Source organism: Telopea speciosissima, chromosome 4, assembly GCF_018873765.1.
Source record: "Telopea speciosissima isolate NSW1024214 ecotype Mountain lineage chromosome 4, Tspe_v1, whole genome shotgun sequence".
In the NCBI taxonomy this organism is placed as follows: Eukaryota; Viridiplantae; Streptophyta; class Magnoliopsida; order Proteales; family Proteaceae; genus Telopea; species Telopea speciosissima.
The window spans coordinates 23,127,857-23,144,312 of record NC_057919.1 but is presented as its reverse complement, the minus strand read 5'-3'; the positions used below and the strand labels follow the sequence as shown (position 1 = coordinate 23,144,312).

The window sequence follows — 16,456 nt, the reverse complement described above, 5'->3', positions numbered from 1 at the left end:
AGAGAGACAGGAAGGCCTCCGAGTCCAACTCCTGGACGTGGAACGGATCGCGACCCAGGCACAGCTTGAGGGAGTCACCCTCAAAATCACTCAGCTCAAGCCCCTGGTTGACCCTCTTAAGGTCAATAACTTCCCTAACGGTCCGTAATGGGCATCGGGGGACCGTGGCAAAAAAGAAGCAATCCCTCCAATACTTCACGTGACTAGTGATCCCCGTGAGAAGCTCCACAGAGGCATAGGGCCCCTTGAGCACGCGGCGAGCAAAGTGATAGCATCCATGGTTCCCCTTCTTCAACAGATAAAAGTGGGAGAAAAGGGGAACAGTGGCTGCACGCCCCAGGTGGGCGAAGAAGACATAGAAACCCAAGATCACCCTCTAAGAGTTGGGCAACACCTGCCCAGGGGTGAGGTGCCAATGCTCTAACACTAACTCGACGAAGCGAGGGATAGGAAGGGGAAGGCCCTGGAGAAAAAATGAACGGTAGAGACAGACCTCACCCGCACGGTGAGAGAATGCATACTTGCCAGGCCCAGGAGCACGCAACATGACCTCGGCGGGAATATGGAACTCCTCACGGAGGGAGACCAAGTCAGAAGGTGACAAGATACTAGCAACAGGGCCTAACCTATCAGCAGGACCGACGGCTGAGGATGCCGCCCCAGAGGGCTGACGATCCCTACGGGGACCGGAGACACTAGAAGGTCCCACTCCTCCATCAGTATCACTAGGGGAGGGTATAGAGGAGGGAGTACCCACAGAAGAAGGCGATCCGGGGGAACGCTCCTCTGAAGATCCAACCCCGACTGAAGCAGGGCCAAGGTCACCTGGGAACGACATGAAGGACAAGAGGGGAACGAACTACTTACTCGAGAAAGCAATCTCCCCGAAGCTAGCAAGAAAAATGAAAGGAATGTCACCTACAAAATATAAACAGCAGATCCATCACATACAAGAGGAAGAACAGGGAAGAAGAGCGAGGGTCCATCACACCCACGCCGCGGCCACCATAGGCGCGGCATCACCGGCAAGGCGTGGACCACACCCAGGCATGGCCACCCAGGCGCGGCCAGCCAGGCGGCCACCCTCGCAAGGCGCAGCCACACCCAGGAGTGGCCACCCCAAGCGCCACCGCCCCAGTGCGGCCACCCCATTGCGGCCACCCCAGGGCCGCCAGGCAGCCACACCCACAGGCGCGGCCACCCAGCGTGGCCACACCCGCAGCGCGGCCTCACCGCGGCCTCACCTCGGCCACACCCGCAGGCGCGGCCTCACCAAGGAGCCACCCTACAAAAAAAAAAAAAAGAAAGAAAGGGGATCGATTTACCTCAGAAAAAAGGCGACCTCGCGGAAGGACAAGCACACGGCAATGACGTAGCCACACCACGAGGTACAATCAAGGGATAGAGGTCACAAGAGGCAAGGCACTCAAGCCTTCCAAGCAAACCAAGGCCCCAAGAGAACACAACCCAAACATAAAGACCCAAAATCAAGCAAAGTGGATACTAGTGGAGGTGACCCAAAAACAAGCACATGGTGGGCACCAAAGAGAAGACAAAAGACAAAAAGGGGAATGCAAAGGGGGAATTAAAGGAGAGCAAAAGGGGAGACAAAAAGTAAGAAAGAGAAATGAGAAGTGAAAGAAGAGAAAGTGAGAGGAAGGAACATATACCTACAAAAAAAAAAGAAAAAAGAAAAAGTGTAGGAGGAAAGGTTTGAACCCCCAACCTCTCCTACCTCATTAGTGGATTTACAGACAAACCCCATAAGGAAAGTCTATTCGCAGCAGACCCCTTACTATGCAAAGGCACTTACTCTCTTGGACATCCTATCCCAAGAGAGTGGGGGGCAAATGATACATCCAATATTCACCGGGCCAATCAACGATCGCCACGTGTCACAGGTGACCCATTCCATAGCCAAGGAGAACGAATCGGGTCCCAGCACCCGGGGGCGCGGCCTCACCCAGGCACGGCCATCACTCGGGCGCGGCCACACCTAGGCGCGGCCACACATCAGGGCGCGGCCTCACCCAGGCACGGCCACCCCGCGGGCGCGGCCTCACCCAGGCATGGCCACCCCTCGGGTGCGGCCACACATCCAGGGCGCGGCCTCACCCAGGCGCGGCCACACATCCAGGCGGGCACGGCCTCACCTAGGCGTGGCCACACATCCAGGCGGGCCTCACCCAGGAGCGGCCTGCACCCAGGCACAGCATCGTGGGCACGTGAGGTGGGGGCTACCCATCTATGATCCGATCGTATCGCTAAGACTCATGCCACTATCAGGACTCTGGACCGCCGCTTAGAGGTCACGTCACCCAGACGGATTCAAGCACCAAGGACGTTATCACCACACGCGGGTATCTATCCACCAAGGATCCTGATGCCACCAGGACACTCCCTCCCACAGGGAGATGGCCAGTCAGGATAGAGCCCCGTTACCCAGGGCCTCTATCCACTCAACGGCACAATCGCCATCAAACTGGGACTCTCCACACCGCCATATGCTACTATAAAAGGCAAGGTACACAACCCCATCGGGGACATCTAAACTCATACTGAATAATCACTATTCATCTATTTGCGCCAGGAGATCTAACTTTGGCATCGGAGAGCCCTAGGCCGGGACCACACCGGTTCTCTCTGTTGACCCCTTTGGTCCACTTGCAGGTGACGGCACTCGCAGTACCGCTCGACGATTTCTTGACGCAACAGGGTCGACCCACCTTCCGATTTCTAGCCAGCCCCTTAGAAACTAGCTGTCTAATTGCAACAACAGTGATCCATTCGCAAGAAGTTCTCGCTTGAACCATTTCGAGATCCACATGTTTCCATAATCGGCGAGAGTTGCTAATACATCCTTGACTAGGATTGGCGCCTGTAGCTCTGATATCAGTACAACATCCCCATGAATGCAATCATTCAAGATAACGCCACTAAGAGAATCCCTATTACAAATCAAAGAGAGCAAAAAAACACAGCACGCAAAGAGATAGGGACGATGAGAGACCATTGGAGAGTAACAACTTCCTCCTTATCAGGAATCGTCCACCCAAAATTTCTCTCCTTATCCCTTCTTTTATGGGATAAATATGAGAGTGTGTTGGATGAGGCCATCGTGGCCATATAACCAATAGAGAGAGCGATCCAAAGCGATAAGGAGAACGCTGGAGACAAAGAGTGCCAACACACCTACCTTGGTAGCTTTTACTATGATTTAATTAGAGTATGAAAGTACGCATTTGACTTACTCAAATATGTTTCATACGTACCCAAGTGTTAGCAATTTTTTTTTTCTATTACAAAGAGTTCAATTGTCAGTGGCATAAATATAATTAGCAAAAACAAGATAGACAAAAAAAACAAAAACGAACAGTACGGGTTTTAAACAGTAAAAAATTACAAATGGATGGTCAAATAAAATCCTAGAAACAACCTCAGTAGAAATAGGGGTAAGGCTACATACATTTGACCCTCCCCAGACCCTGCTAAACACGGGAGCCTTGTGCACTGGGTACGACCCTTTTTGGACGGTCAAATAAAACGGTCAAAAAAATAAAGAACAGTAAAAAACAAAAACCAAATGATACAAGTGTTAAACTTTTACATTCCAAAAAAACGGAACCCAAAAAATATTACTATCCTCATATAAATTGAGGAATTTTTATTTGAAATACATGCCTCTAATGTCAAAAAAATTGTAACATCCAAATTAATCCATATAGAATAGTATAGTCAAGCGAATTTTGATGAATTTCAATTGGCAGTGAGGGAGGGAAGGATTGAAGGAGCTGCTACCTCTTGTAATCCATCTTCACGCCAATCAAGGTGGGAAACTCTAAATGCAGGTTTTATAAAGTTGAATTGTGATGCCTCTATGCAACTTGATCGCTCTACTAGGGGTGTTAGTTTCACTCTTAGAGATAGTTTTGGAGCACAACTTGCAGCTGTTTCAGAAAAGATGTTTTTCACATCTGTCGTGGTGGGTGAAGCTTTGGCAATACGGGCGGGCTTACTCTATGCTCAATCTTTGGGGTTGGACCAAATTCAGGTGGAATCTGATAATTCAGAGGCTATAGCATCTCTCAACAGGGCGAGCAGGGATTATACTTGTCTTCATATTGCTCCCATTATCCATGACATTGTTCGGATAGCAGCATCTTTTTGTGTTTGTTCTTTCTCTTGTATTTTCAGGACTAGCAATGGTATTGCTGATAGCCTGGCCAAGAAGGCCCTGTCAATCTCACGTAAGACAAAATGGTCAAATTCCACTCCTTGGCTCCATGAGCTTTGTGTTCAAGATGCTTTAGGTTGCTCACGAGTTCATTCTCCATAAATCATTTTATTACCAAAAAAAACTTAATCCATATATATTCCAAAACCCATGGGAAGTATCAAATATCATCCAATATCAATTCCTAATTCATACACCATAATGTCCAAAGTTGAGCAATGTGGCTTGGCTATGGTGTTTCTCATTGTTGTCAACACAACCAACACATTCATGGAGTGATGCATGTTTAGTTCGAGTTGGGAATCAACGCTTTAGAAACCCTTTTCAATAGATGTAGCAGTTTGTAGCTCAATTCTAGGCTACATGCATGGACATTGAGTTGAAGGTGATATCGTGAGAAATGTAGCTCTTCAAATTATCTTTATGTCGGTGAAAGGATCAAGTTGATTAGAGTTCGGGAAAGAGAGAGATATGGTCAGACATTATTCAACAAGTCCAAGGTCTTAAAAAATGCCCCCCCTAAAAAAAAAGGAACGTATTTTAAAAAAGTTTAAAACGGGAATGCTTACTGTTTGCCTTTTCTTTCCGTATGTTTGGAAAACATACTGTAAAACGTGTTTAAAACGATAAAAAGCATGATTGAGTTTAAAACACGCTTTTGCTGACAGTGCGCACAATTTGGTGCACAACTATGGAACGGACCCCACTTGAGATATTTTCATTTTTCAAAAGAAATTTACCCTTTTTTTTTTGTATAGAAAGAAAATCTATTGAAGGATAATAATACATTTTACAGCCGAAGCATCCAAATTGCACAGAGAGCAAAGGAGTGGAATGGACCACATTGTCTCACACTTATAAGACAAGGCCTTATAGACTCTCTAATTGAAAAAGATCTTGTCAATCCTAATAAGGTGTTCAGACAGGGATAAGACAGTAAATGCACATCACCTCACCTTTAGCGCCGCACTCTATCCGGATTGACAGGAGCCGAATCCCTCTCAGAGTGTTAAAAAAATATATATTTGAATCACGTAATCAAAGGCCATATAATAAAGTAATAAAGTGTGTAATTTTCTACATAAAAGTACTCTGTGGGAGCCACACAAAATGATTCCAATAGAACACTGGTTCCATTTTAGCATCATGATGTCATGGACTGGCCGGCCTGCATTATTTATACATGAATTGCTGTGGTGGTGCTTAAGATAGGGAAGAGGGCCGAAGATAAGAGTAGAGTAGAAGGCGGCTGTGCTTGCAGTGCGTAGCTTCATCATCAGTGATGGACAGTACTCCCCTACTAAGTGACACCGTTGAAGGTGCCGTCGACCACAAAGGCCGACCGGCGATTCGATCAAAGACCGGCAGATGGAGATCTGCTGCTTTAATTATTGGTATGTCTTATGTAATTAACAACTTCTTAATTACCCAATTCCATCAATTCTTTTTCATGGCTTGCAGTGATGTTGTGAGATTGAAAAAACGATATGATATCTGTGATGCGCAGGAGTGGAGGTAGCGGAGAGGTTTTCTTATTGTGGGATTAGTGGTAACCTCGTAACCTACTTGACCGGACCACTACAGCAGTCGACGGTAGCTGCCACCATCAACGTCAATACCTGGACAGGGGTTGCTTCTATGCTCCCTCTCTTGGGTGCTTTTGTTGCCGATGGCTATCTCGGCCGATACCGAACTATTCTCTTCGCTTCTCTCCTTTATGTTCTGGTTCGTCTCTCTCTCTCTCTCTCTAATCAAATGTTAATTAATTTTTTTCTCGGATTGTTGTTTGTCTAATAAAAAGAGGTAAAAGGGTTGGTGTTCTCTGTGAAATAGCGTGGCCCTGTATTGGATCTGGTTCTCTTTCAAAGCTACGGTTGGAGGAGAGCTAAATTGCCTGCATGTATTCGCAAAGGGGCTAATCAGAATGTGCACATAGGCATCATAAGAGTAGAATTTTTACCTTTCATGGAGGTGGGCGGTTACTTTACCCCCCTCTGCATCTTGGTGTGGCCGGTAAAATACCCGCAATGAACTTTCTTCCTAAAAATGATAAGAATTGCATCGTCCCATGTAGGGCGAGCATCTTCTGGTGCTTTGCAGTTCGGGTCTGAGAGCTTGACATATGGAAGATGCGACATCCAACTTACCAAGCTCGAGAAGAAAGTGGAAAAAAAAAAATAAAAAAAAACTGGGTAAATCGAACTCGCACTATTGGATGAAGTATCATTCATATGTCGAGCTCTTGGGCCCGAACTGCAGAGAATTTTAATCCCAAAACTAAGGTTTTGGATCAAGTGCCCACGTAAGGATTTGTGGAGATAGATCTGGACCCTCCATGGAGTATGGGGCCTACACACAAGAGGTGAATCCCAAACCCTATGGACGGTCAAGATCGGTCCTGTCACTTCTTAACTACTAAACATTCTTCTTTCTTCTTCTTCTATTTATGATTTTTTCCATTTTTTGAGAGACCTTCTCACGTACACGGTTTACACGATCGTGTACAAAACTTTTCCTTTTTATGTTTTTTTTTAACAAATTTTTTTGCTCTATAACCTCGGATCCCCGATCCATGTCTTTGAGCTCTTACGTATTTTATGTAGACTTTCCTCGACGTTAGTGACATCAATAGATTAAAATAGAAGCAAGTGGAGGATTACACGCTATAAAGAATAATTTAGAATACAAGAATCCATTTGCCCCACTTGGTGAGCAACAACTACCTAACCCACATGGGGTGCTATAAAGGAGGTCATCTCGGCACCCCGTGTGGGTTAGTTTGTTGTTGCTGTCAAAAAATCTTATTTTTCAACAAAACTTTAGAGAATATTCTTTAATTGGGAGGTTATACCATATATATTTTTGGACAATGTCAACTATAGGACCTCTATCTAGTTACGGCTTAATTTCTTCTATTCTATAAACAAATCACCATCGGTTAGGGTGTCACTTGAATGGAGATGAGAACGCAGTGGAAGGATCTCGTACAGATTTGATTACAAGTTTTACGAACGTGAACAATCTTCTTCAATCTCTAGATTTCTTGAAAGACTTTTCTACGGGAAATTCCACACCACAAATCCTTGGGAATAGATGGAATCCCACAAAGAACACACTAGTAAATTGATGAATAAGATTGAGAGTAAGAGAGAGAAATCAATGTTGCAAAATGCAATTAGGTTTTTTGGGGTGACTTGATTATGTCTGTCTATTATCAATCCCCACCTCCTCACAATGTCTCACTTTAAATAGGAAACATAGAGAGAGAAAAGACTAAAGGGAGAATTGAAGCCACCTCCTTAAGTTGCCGACCCACCGTGGTCCAATCGGCTGCCCCATGGGTGGGCGCCAAACCCAAACCGGGTCTGGGCCAAGTTCGGTTAAACACCTTCTATTTTCAGATTCAAATTAGTAAAGGAAATCTCATGTGACAATTTAATCATTGTATTAATATATAGGATTATGCATATATACCATTTGTCAAACTTCTAAACGAAATTCAAACTCAAGTATATGCTCCACCATGTAGCGAGATTTCTCTATTAGTCCTTTCCTCCATCCAAGTTTGACATTATCAGATTACGCCTGTTTTGTAGGGATTAAGCTTATTAACATTATCAGCGGTGCTTCCTTCTTTCATTCCATCTAGTTGCGACAACAGCAACAACGACAACACTAGTGCAATATCTTGTCGTCCTCCTCAATACCAAATCATCTTCTTCTTCTCCTCTCTATATATAGTGGCGCTTGCACAAGGTGGGCACAAGCCATGCGTACAAGCTTTTGGTGCAGATCAATTCGATGGGCAACATCCAAAGGAAAGCAAGTCCAAGAGCTCTTTCTTTAACTGGTGGCTTTTTGGATTGTGTGGTGGTATTGTGTGTACCAACTTGATCTTAACATACATTCAAGACAACTTGAATTGGGGTCTTGGATTTGGAATTCCATGTGTTTTCATGATACTTGCACTTGCAGTTTTCTTGCTTGGAACCAACACTTATCGCTACACTCTTAACACTGATAATGATAATCCATTCAATAGAATTGCACAAGTGTTTGTTGCTGCAGCAAAGAATTGGCGAGCCAGTACTCCACCATCATCCATTGTTGATGATAAGGAAGGTGGTGAGATTCTTCTCCTACCTAGTGCTAACCAATTCAGGTAAGTGATGATCATGAAATAGCTATTTAATTACTCAATATTTCACTAAACAAGGGGTGGGAAATGTGTTACATGTCTAATGGGGCCCACTCTAGTGTATGGGGGTTAGATTGGGTCAACCTAGTATGGGATAAGTTAAAGGTCTTGATTTAACGTGTTCCATCAGCTTTTGTGCTTTTGGTGTATCGATCAAGTACCTAACTCAATAGACACTTATTTTCTTGTTCCTCATATGTTTCAGGTTTCTTGACAAGGCATTAATGGCTACTGCATCTGAAAATTCCAAGAAAGGTTGGGTAGTATGTAGTGTAAATCAAGTGGAAGAAGCAAAGGCATTACTAAGGTTGGGTCCAATATGGATTACTTGTTTAGTATATGCAATTGTGTATGCACAATACTCCACATTCTTCACCAAACAAGCAGCCACCATGGACAGAAAAATTGGATCATTAGGGTTCCAAATACCACCTGCATCCCTTCAAACCTTTATTAGCCTCTCCATTCTTATCTTCATCCCTATCTATGATCGCGTCCTCATTCCAATTGCCCGAGCTTTTACCAATAAACCCTCTGGCATAACAATGCTACAAAGAATAGGTATTGGAATATTTTTATCTATGATCGCCATGGTGGTAGCAGCATTAGTTGAGAGGGAAAGGCTTCAAATTGCCATTGAGGCCAAGATAGTGGATATACCAGAAGCAACAGTTCCTATGAGTGTTTGGTGGTTGGTTCCTCAATACATCTTATTTGGAATTGCTGATGCCTTCACAAGGGTTGGTATGCAAGAATTTTTCTATGATCAGATGCCCAAATCTTTGAGGAGTGTTGGTCTTGCCCTTTACCTCAGCATCTTTGGTGTAGGAAGCTTTCTAAGTAGCTTCCTTATCTCTGCCATTGAGACCTTAACGGGTGAGAATGGCCAGGGCAGTTGGTTCCCTAACAATCTTAATAGAGCTCATCTTGATTACTTCTACTGGCTTCTTGCTGGTCTAAATGCTCTTGGGTTGATTTTTTATTTGTATTTTGCCAAATCTTATGTCTATAATAGAGGATAAATTATATAGACTTTTGGTGTAATATCACATGTAAAGGCTGTATCCAATGCATAAGGCTCCCACATTTAGCAGGGTTTGGGGAGAGTCAAATGTATGTTGCCTTACCCCTGTTTCCATGGAAGCTGTTTCCAGGACTTGAACCCGTGACCAAGCGTTCAACAAGTGAGCACTTGACCAACGCGCCAAGTGAGCATATGTGTACACTTATATACATTAAAACAACGGTTGATGTATATTTTTTTTATCTCCCAACTATTGTAGGAAGTCCTATGTACTCAGACATTCATACTATCAAGGCTCCGTGTATTGTTGTTACAAGCTCTCCCTTTGTTAGAGTCTGCTACATCTTAGTATTGTCAGTTATTGAGTTTTCACTTGTATAAATATTACTTCAGTTATTAACGAAGATGAGAAGACTTCACATGACATATCAACTTGAAAAACATTCAATTGAATGAATGAAAATTATTTTCAGGGTATACGCGGAAAAACATAATCAAATGACCAAACTGCCCCTAGAATGGCCACAAAGGAAAATACCCTCGGGAAGCTCCATTCCTAACCAACATACATTTGAAATATATGACATATGGTTGTAAACAGTTTAAAACACCATAATACACCGAAACATGCAGTTTTATGAGATTTGAAAACAAGTTTTGGCAAGAAAATGGTTAACTAACTAAAATACCCTTTTAGGGTTAAATGAAACGTTTACACATGGCAAGGCATGGACATGTATCCAAACACATGGTAATAATTCAAATATATTTTAAATATGATTATTTATGTTAAACGTAATTAAAATGATTTTTTGGGGTTTTTTTCAATTTTTTTGGATTTTAATTTATGGAATTACCAAAATGCTCATGAGGGTTTAGGACCCTAATTAGCATCCTGAAAAACAATTTTTACTAATTTTCTAATGAAAACATATAATATATTACATACGAAGACAATAAGTGATATAATATATATTAGGGAAAATTTCACGGACACTTCCTGTAAGTATATGAAATATCACGGATATGCCAAACTATGTCAAAATATCAACCTTCCCCCTGACGTTAAAGCACAATTAGCACCCAAAGTTGAAATGTCCATTTTAACCCCCAAGTAGTTATTTAAATAAATAAAATAAAGAATGGAATCCCATCTTCTCATCTTCTTCAGCTTTCCTTCTTTTTTTTTTTTAATTCTTAAAATATCAACTTCAGATTTTGCAGGTCACTGTTGATCGCAAATAGCAAAAAAACTGAATCGTCCTTGGTCGATTGTCAAGCAACCGTAGGCTAGCAGCCCTCTCGGCCACGGGTTGCAATGGGTTTAACTGCCGCTGCCATGGGTTGGGCTGCTGGTATAGGGTATGCGAGGGGTAAGAGAAAAAAACAGCCGCCGACCAAATGGCGAAACAGCCACAGGCGGCAAGGGTTCCTAGTTCCTACAGACATGTCATTGCTGCAACGGAGGTTAACGTAATATTTAGAGGGTTAGATGCCTAGATCTGGGCTGATTACATGGAGATGCACAATCCTAAATCTGAAATAATTTGCTTATGATTGGGAGTAAATAACTTCAGTAATTTGATCAAACTCCAAACCTCTCTGCATCAATTTATAATAAAGCCATTAGTGACCAGAGACTAGTGGGAAAGATCAAGCCGGTTGAAAACTAAATTTTTTTTTAAAGATAAAAGAAGACTTCTACCCAGATTTGGGAAAGATTTCACCACGCTCAAAACTGTGAAGTTGTTGCAATGTTATGATTTCACCCATATTGAAAACTATATATATATTTTTTTAAAAGAAAAAGAAGACTTCTACCAGATTTGGGAAAGATCAAGCCGGTTAGGCAGACATGGAGAAGAATTTGCATAGCTGAAGGCTCTGCAACTTCTTAGCCGTAGGCCATCAAGTCCAGATTTGGATTTTTGTTTTGTGTGCAAAACAATAAGATATAGATGACGATCTCCAGGCAGAAAATAGATTTTACTTTACTCATTCAAACCTCAAATACAGTATCTGCTTCTGTTTTTTTATTTTTTTTTTGGTTCATCTTGAAATTTTCCAGTTCTTGCTTCTTCTATCTTAGACCCAACGAATTTAAGGGATTTTTCTCCTCTCAGGTTCTTCATTTATAAGTTCCTATAAGTACCTCCTAGAACCGTGACACGTGGCACTAACTAATCTAACGGATGAGAGTAACCCACCTTAACCCAACTTAACTTTAACCTAACCTAACATTCTCTCACCTCTCTCAGTCGTCCCCATCCATCGTTTCTCTTTCTTTCTTCCTTTTTTCTTATTTTCCGGCGAACACCACCGTCACACCTGCAACTCCTCTCTCACTCTCACTCCAACCGCCCCACTCCCCTGATTTAAATCCGTTCCATTTTTGTCCTTTCCAAAATAACCTCCTGCCGATCCAAACGAACCCGAGAAAAACGGTTCATATCTTTGTTTCTTACAGAGTTCTGCTCTATTCCTCTGTTTCTTCTCTGTTTCTTCACTTCTTCTTCCACCCCCTCTAATATTTTAGTGCTTTTATTTTTCTGATTTTCTATGGGAAAAACAGGTGCTGGGTTGGTGGTTTTTTCATCTATCGCCATTGCGTCTAATGTTTCCTAATTGAGCAGTTTCATACTCCTGTTCCTTTCTTCTTCATCTTCAGAAATCAGAAATTTCGGGAAGCTTGAAACTCATTTCAATGGCCGACTCAACCATCAATTGGAGCTGAGGTTAAAGTCTACAGCTTTTATCACGAAGGATGGATTCCGGCGACCATAGTGTGGATGCCTAGAAACCAAAATCAAAAAAGCAAAAAATGGACATTAGCCAAGCAGATGATTTCCAGCAATCGTCTGCCTGAACACTTATATGCCATGAGCATCTGGAATCATCATCTCCGTTTCCTGATAAAAATTATCCCAAGCAAATCAATCATTGTAAGTTATTAAATGGAAAGAAAGCTATATCACTACAAAGCCTCAAACACGGAATGCCTACTTTTGTGGAAATAATATGCACAGAAACCTACAAGCATAAACACAAATCTAACTCAACTCTGGAAAACCTCCCAAGTACAAGAGAGAACCCAACCACCAGGAGCACAGATTCAACTGAACAAATCCTTTCCCCAACTCTGGGGTTGAATCCTGTTCGGCCATTCAACTCTATTTAAGGCCATGTTTGCTTTCAACCCAAAAGCCAATCATATCTTCTCACCACTTCTTCCCAAGTCGTCTTCGACCTGCCCCTTTGTCTTTTAATTCCTCCAATCTCCATCAATATCAGTCTTCCCTGCAAGTGCACTTAAAGTAAAAATCCCAGAAATTATCACCTATTTAATCATTGGCTCTAGATCTTCTAACTCGTTAGAAGTTAGAATCAGCTACCAAATCCACCTCATAATTCATTTCTTAGAAGTAGCATTTTTTGATTTTAGGGTCTCAGATGTTGAGACATTAGGTTCGAAAAGATTTAAGAGAGAGAGGAAATGGCTTGGGAGTTGCTGGGTTGGCTTCGTTTGGATCGGCAGGAGGTTGTTTTGGAAAGGACAAAAATGGAGTGGATTTAAACCAGGGGAGTGGGGCGGTTGGAGTGAGAGTGAGAGAGGAGTTGCAGGTGTGACCGTGGTGTTCGCCGGAAAATAAGAAAGAAGAAGGAAGAAAGAAAGAGAAACGACGGATGGGGAGGAGTGAGAGAGGAGAGAGAATGTTAGGTTAGGTTAGGGTTAAGTTGGGTTAAGGTGGGTTAGTCTCATCCCTTAGATCGGCTAGTACCATGTGTCACGATTGGATTTTAATCTTCTCCATTTATAGATTCATTATTTTCTATTATTTCTCCCTCTAGAGTGCAATACGTGGCAATCTTCAATCTAACGGCTTTAAATCATTTTCTTATTTTTAAGTAATAAACTAATTATAGTTACCCAAACCCAGAACCTAACCTGGGTCAAGATTAACCAAACCATACTAAACCTATAGTTAATTCAAACCGAAAAATACCCAACCCTAATCTCATCGTGTCTCTCTCTCCTATGCCCTCATTGCTCAATGAACAACGAAGCTCAACGAACAAAGAACGAGAAGCTACCGCTGCCACCAGAATCGTCGAGCTGCGAACGGAGATCCTTTATTTCGTTGTCGCCTCCATCTCGTCGGATCCATCGAGGAGAACCGGAGTTGCAGTCGATAGCGTTTGGCTCCCCATTAAAGGTACTCTGATTTTTTATTTTTTATTTTTTATTTGGGTAGAACCATTCTTTCTCTGATTGTATGGACTGAAGATGATCTTTAATCCTAAAATCCCACTTTGAAACATCCGTCCTTTCTTTGTTTTTTTTTTGTTTTTTTAGTCTTTTTTGTTTTTTTTAAAGAACCGTTCTTTCTCTGATTAATGTTTCTTTCTTATCACTGCATTGAGGGGACAAAATTTTGCTCTTGATGGCTCTGGTTATTTGGATGTGATTTCAGTACTCCACTCTATATGTAGGTAGAGAAATAATGTTATGAATGGGTGGGGATTACTGTGGTTGAAGTGGCTTATTTAATTTATTTTAGTCATACAAGGGGAAAGCAATTATAATAATTCATTTATTGATTAAATTGACCATTTCGATTAATGTAATGTGAATAATTCTAGTAATTCAGTAGGGGTGTTCTCTCTCTCTCTCTCTCTCTCTCTCTCCTGTGAAATTTTGAATAGAAAGTGAATGTTCTTTTTAATATGTAGGGCTGAGTAGTTTTTCTTTTTGATGCATTGTGGAGGTTGAAATAACATATTGTGAAAATCTGTTCTATTTTTGCTTCTCCAATCCACTCTGCTCACCTAAATTCCTACTGAATGCCTCTGCCCTCTGATGATTCCTGTGATGAACCTGTCTGTCCATATTTCACATAAGCCAAGAGAGGTTTGTTGTCTTAAATGAACACTACAGCTCAAGCTACTTCCTTCAACTCTTGGTCATTACTCTTATCAGTTAAGGGCAAAAGAAGTTACCATAGGAGATTCCCCATCATTGAACATCTAATTTGGGCTTGCAAAAAATTCCATAGGTTCACTGTAGGAGAAAATACCCAGGGTCTTTGATCCATTTGTTAACTAATTGCACCAGGTGAACTGGGTTTGGAATTAATCCTGAGAAAACTTGCCCATTTCTTGTCTTAGAACTATTAGAACAGGGTTTCAAGAATCGGGATGGGATCGGCCGGATCACAATGGAGCACCCTTTAAACATTGCACCAAGGCTAGCCCTCATTATATATACTACTTTTCCTGGAGCCTAGAACACCTAAGCAGTGCAGGTTTACACAATGAAAATCTCAGTACATGAAGTGAATTTTTTTTTCTCTATCCTTTCTCAAATTGCTTGTGACCCCACCAGAAATTGGATTGCGGAGTTAATTTCACCATAAACTATGGCTGATCTAAAATAGGACATCAGATAGGTTAGGTTAGGAATTTCATCTTCCATTTCTAGAACCCTCAAGATGTTGGAAATTTCTTTACTGTTTTTCTTTTCAAATACAGGCTGTATCAACTATTCCATGCTGGATTGCGATTGAATCCTTCAAGCTTAAGGTATCTTGTAAAGAAAGTTATCCTATGCCTCTACAAAAGTCCAAATACACTAACGAAATGAGGAGAAAGCAAAAGTGCCATTCATGAATCATATCCACAAGTTGTAAGCTTAGGCTGTTTTCCATCTTAGAGTCCTGAAAAATGTTGGAATCAACTATTTGACTTGAATGAGATAGACCATGCAGGGTCGGAGCATAGCTGCATTTCCATGGAAACACTCAGATACCAAGTTCCAATTTCATAAGCTACTTCAGAGACCACAGGTTTGCCTGTCATGATTTCAGAAAGCAGAATGAATGAGGATGTTAGATGGACAGTTGTTTTTCTATTAATTCCATCAGTTTATTTTTTAAGGACACAACTCTTTCCATGGATGAGAATGAATGAGGATGTTAGAAAATATGCCCATCTGATCTCAGAATTTATAATTTTCAATGGATAACTGAACCAGTTTAGTTCATTTTGTTTCAAAAAATCCATCATGCATTTCATTTTCATTTTGTTGATACTTAGTTTCCCTCACATTTGATCACAATCAATTAATGATTGGATGGTGAGTCCTTAGCTCAAAATGGTAGAGCACCTGGGAATTCCAGGGTATGATGGTTCAAATCCATCAGGACTCATACTACTAAACAAATATGATATTACAAGCTAAGGCTATTTAGGATGCAATGTTGAAATGCCCTTGTCATTATTATTATTATTTTTTAAATTCATTTTGTTGTTCATCTTCTTCCCCTTGAGCTCATTAATGCTCCTACAAGTGCCATCAAAGATCCGAAAATGGTTCGCATTAGCTTGAGACACCTGATCAAGCTAGTTTCATTTTGAGAGATCTTATTCACCAAGAAAATCAAAAGGAATGACAGAAACTTATTCCAATAGTACAAAGAAAAATCCATAAAAGAAACCCAAAACCTAGTGCACTCATAATACCTGAAATAGTGAAGATGATTTATAGGATCACCAACCCCAAAACTGAGTGAATTCTTGATTAACACAGTAAAAGAGACTAAACTAGGAGTGCATGTAAATAGTCTCACCACGATCATCAAGAACTCAGATTTAAAGAGAAATTCAATAGCAGTAAATAAAGAACCTACTGAATCATACATGAGAGTCTTGATGGACTCGGACCATCATCTCCTGGGAACAAACCCAGGTGCTTTTCCTTTTGAGTTAAAGACTCATATATTCGCATAATCCATGTTAGTTAAGAAGCAATATAAGCATCTTATGATTCACATAAGTTGGTGGATGTTGCTACATCTAAATGGATATTTGATGTCATAACAAGAAAATTTAGTGTAAAACAACGAAGTTACACTCGGTAGCTCAAAGAACTTACACTTATGGAGACACCTGCCACGCCAGTACCATGTTGGTTTTGGTACCCACACGTATGACTTTGACATGG

At 41.6% G+C, this 16,456-nt stretch overlaps 2 protein-coding genes across 3 annotated transcripts in view; both read left to right on the top strand.

The window, feature by feature from the left end:
* The window catches only part of LOC122657632 (protein NRT1/ PTR FAMILY 5.10-like), a 91,370-nt gene that overhangs the window by 59,930 nt on the left and 14,984 nt on the right, over window positions 1-16,456 (top strand). Inside the window, exon 1 of one of the 2 annotated variants that reach the window (XM_043852397.1) lies at window positions 5,488-5,628. The exons of the other annotated variant lie outside the window; for it this stretch is intronic. Coding sequence (XP_043708332.1) covers window positions 5,517-5,628 — 112 coding nt within the window. The 5' untranslated portion in view covers window positions 5,488-5,516. Of the gene's footprint in view, window positions 1-5,487; window positions 5,629-16,456 lie in introns of those variants that run through there. 2 annotated transcript variants of the gene reach the window in all.
* On the top strand, window positions 8,594-9,472 carry LOC122657636 (protein NRT1/ PTR FAMILY 5.10-like). The gene has a single exon (XM_043852407.1). The coding sequence runs from the start codon at window positions 8,657-8,659 to the stop codon at window positions 9,452-9,454; it is 798 nt and encodes a 265-aa protein (XP_043708342.1). The 5' UTR covers window positions 8,594-8,656; the 3' UTR covers window positions 9,455-9,472.

Coding starts and splice junctions, on each gene's coding strand:
- LOC122657636 (XM_043852407.1), top strand. CDS start 8,657: ATGGCTACTGCATCTGAAAATTCCAAGAAAGGTTGGGTAGTATGTAGT.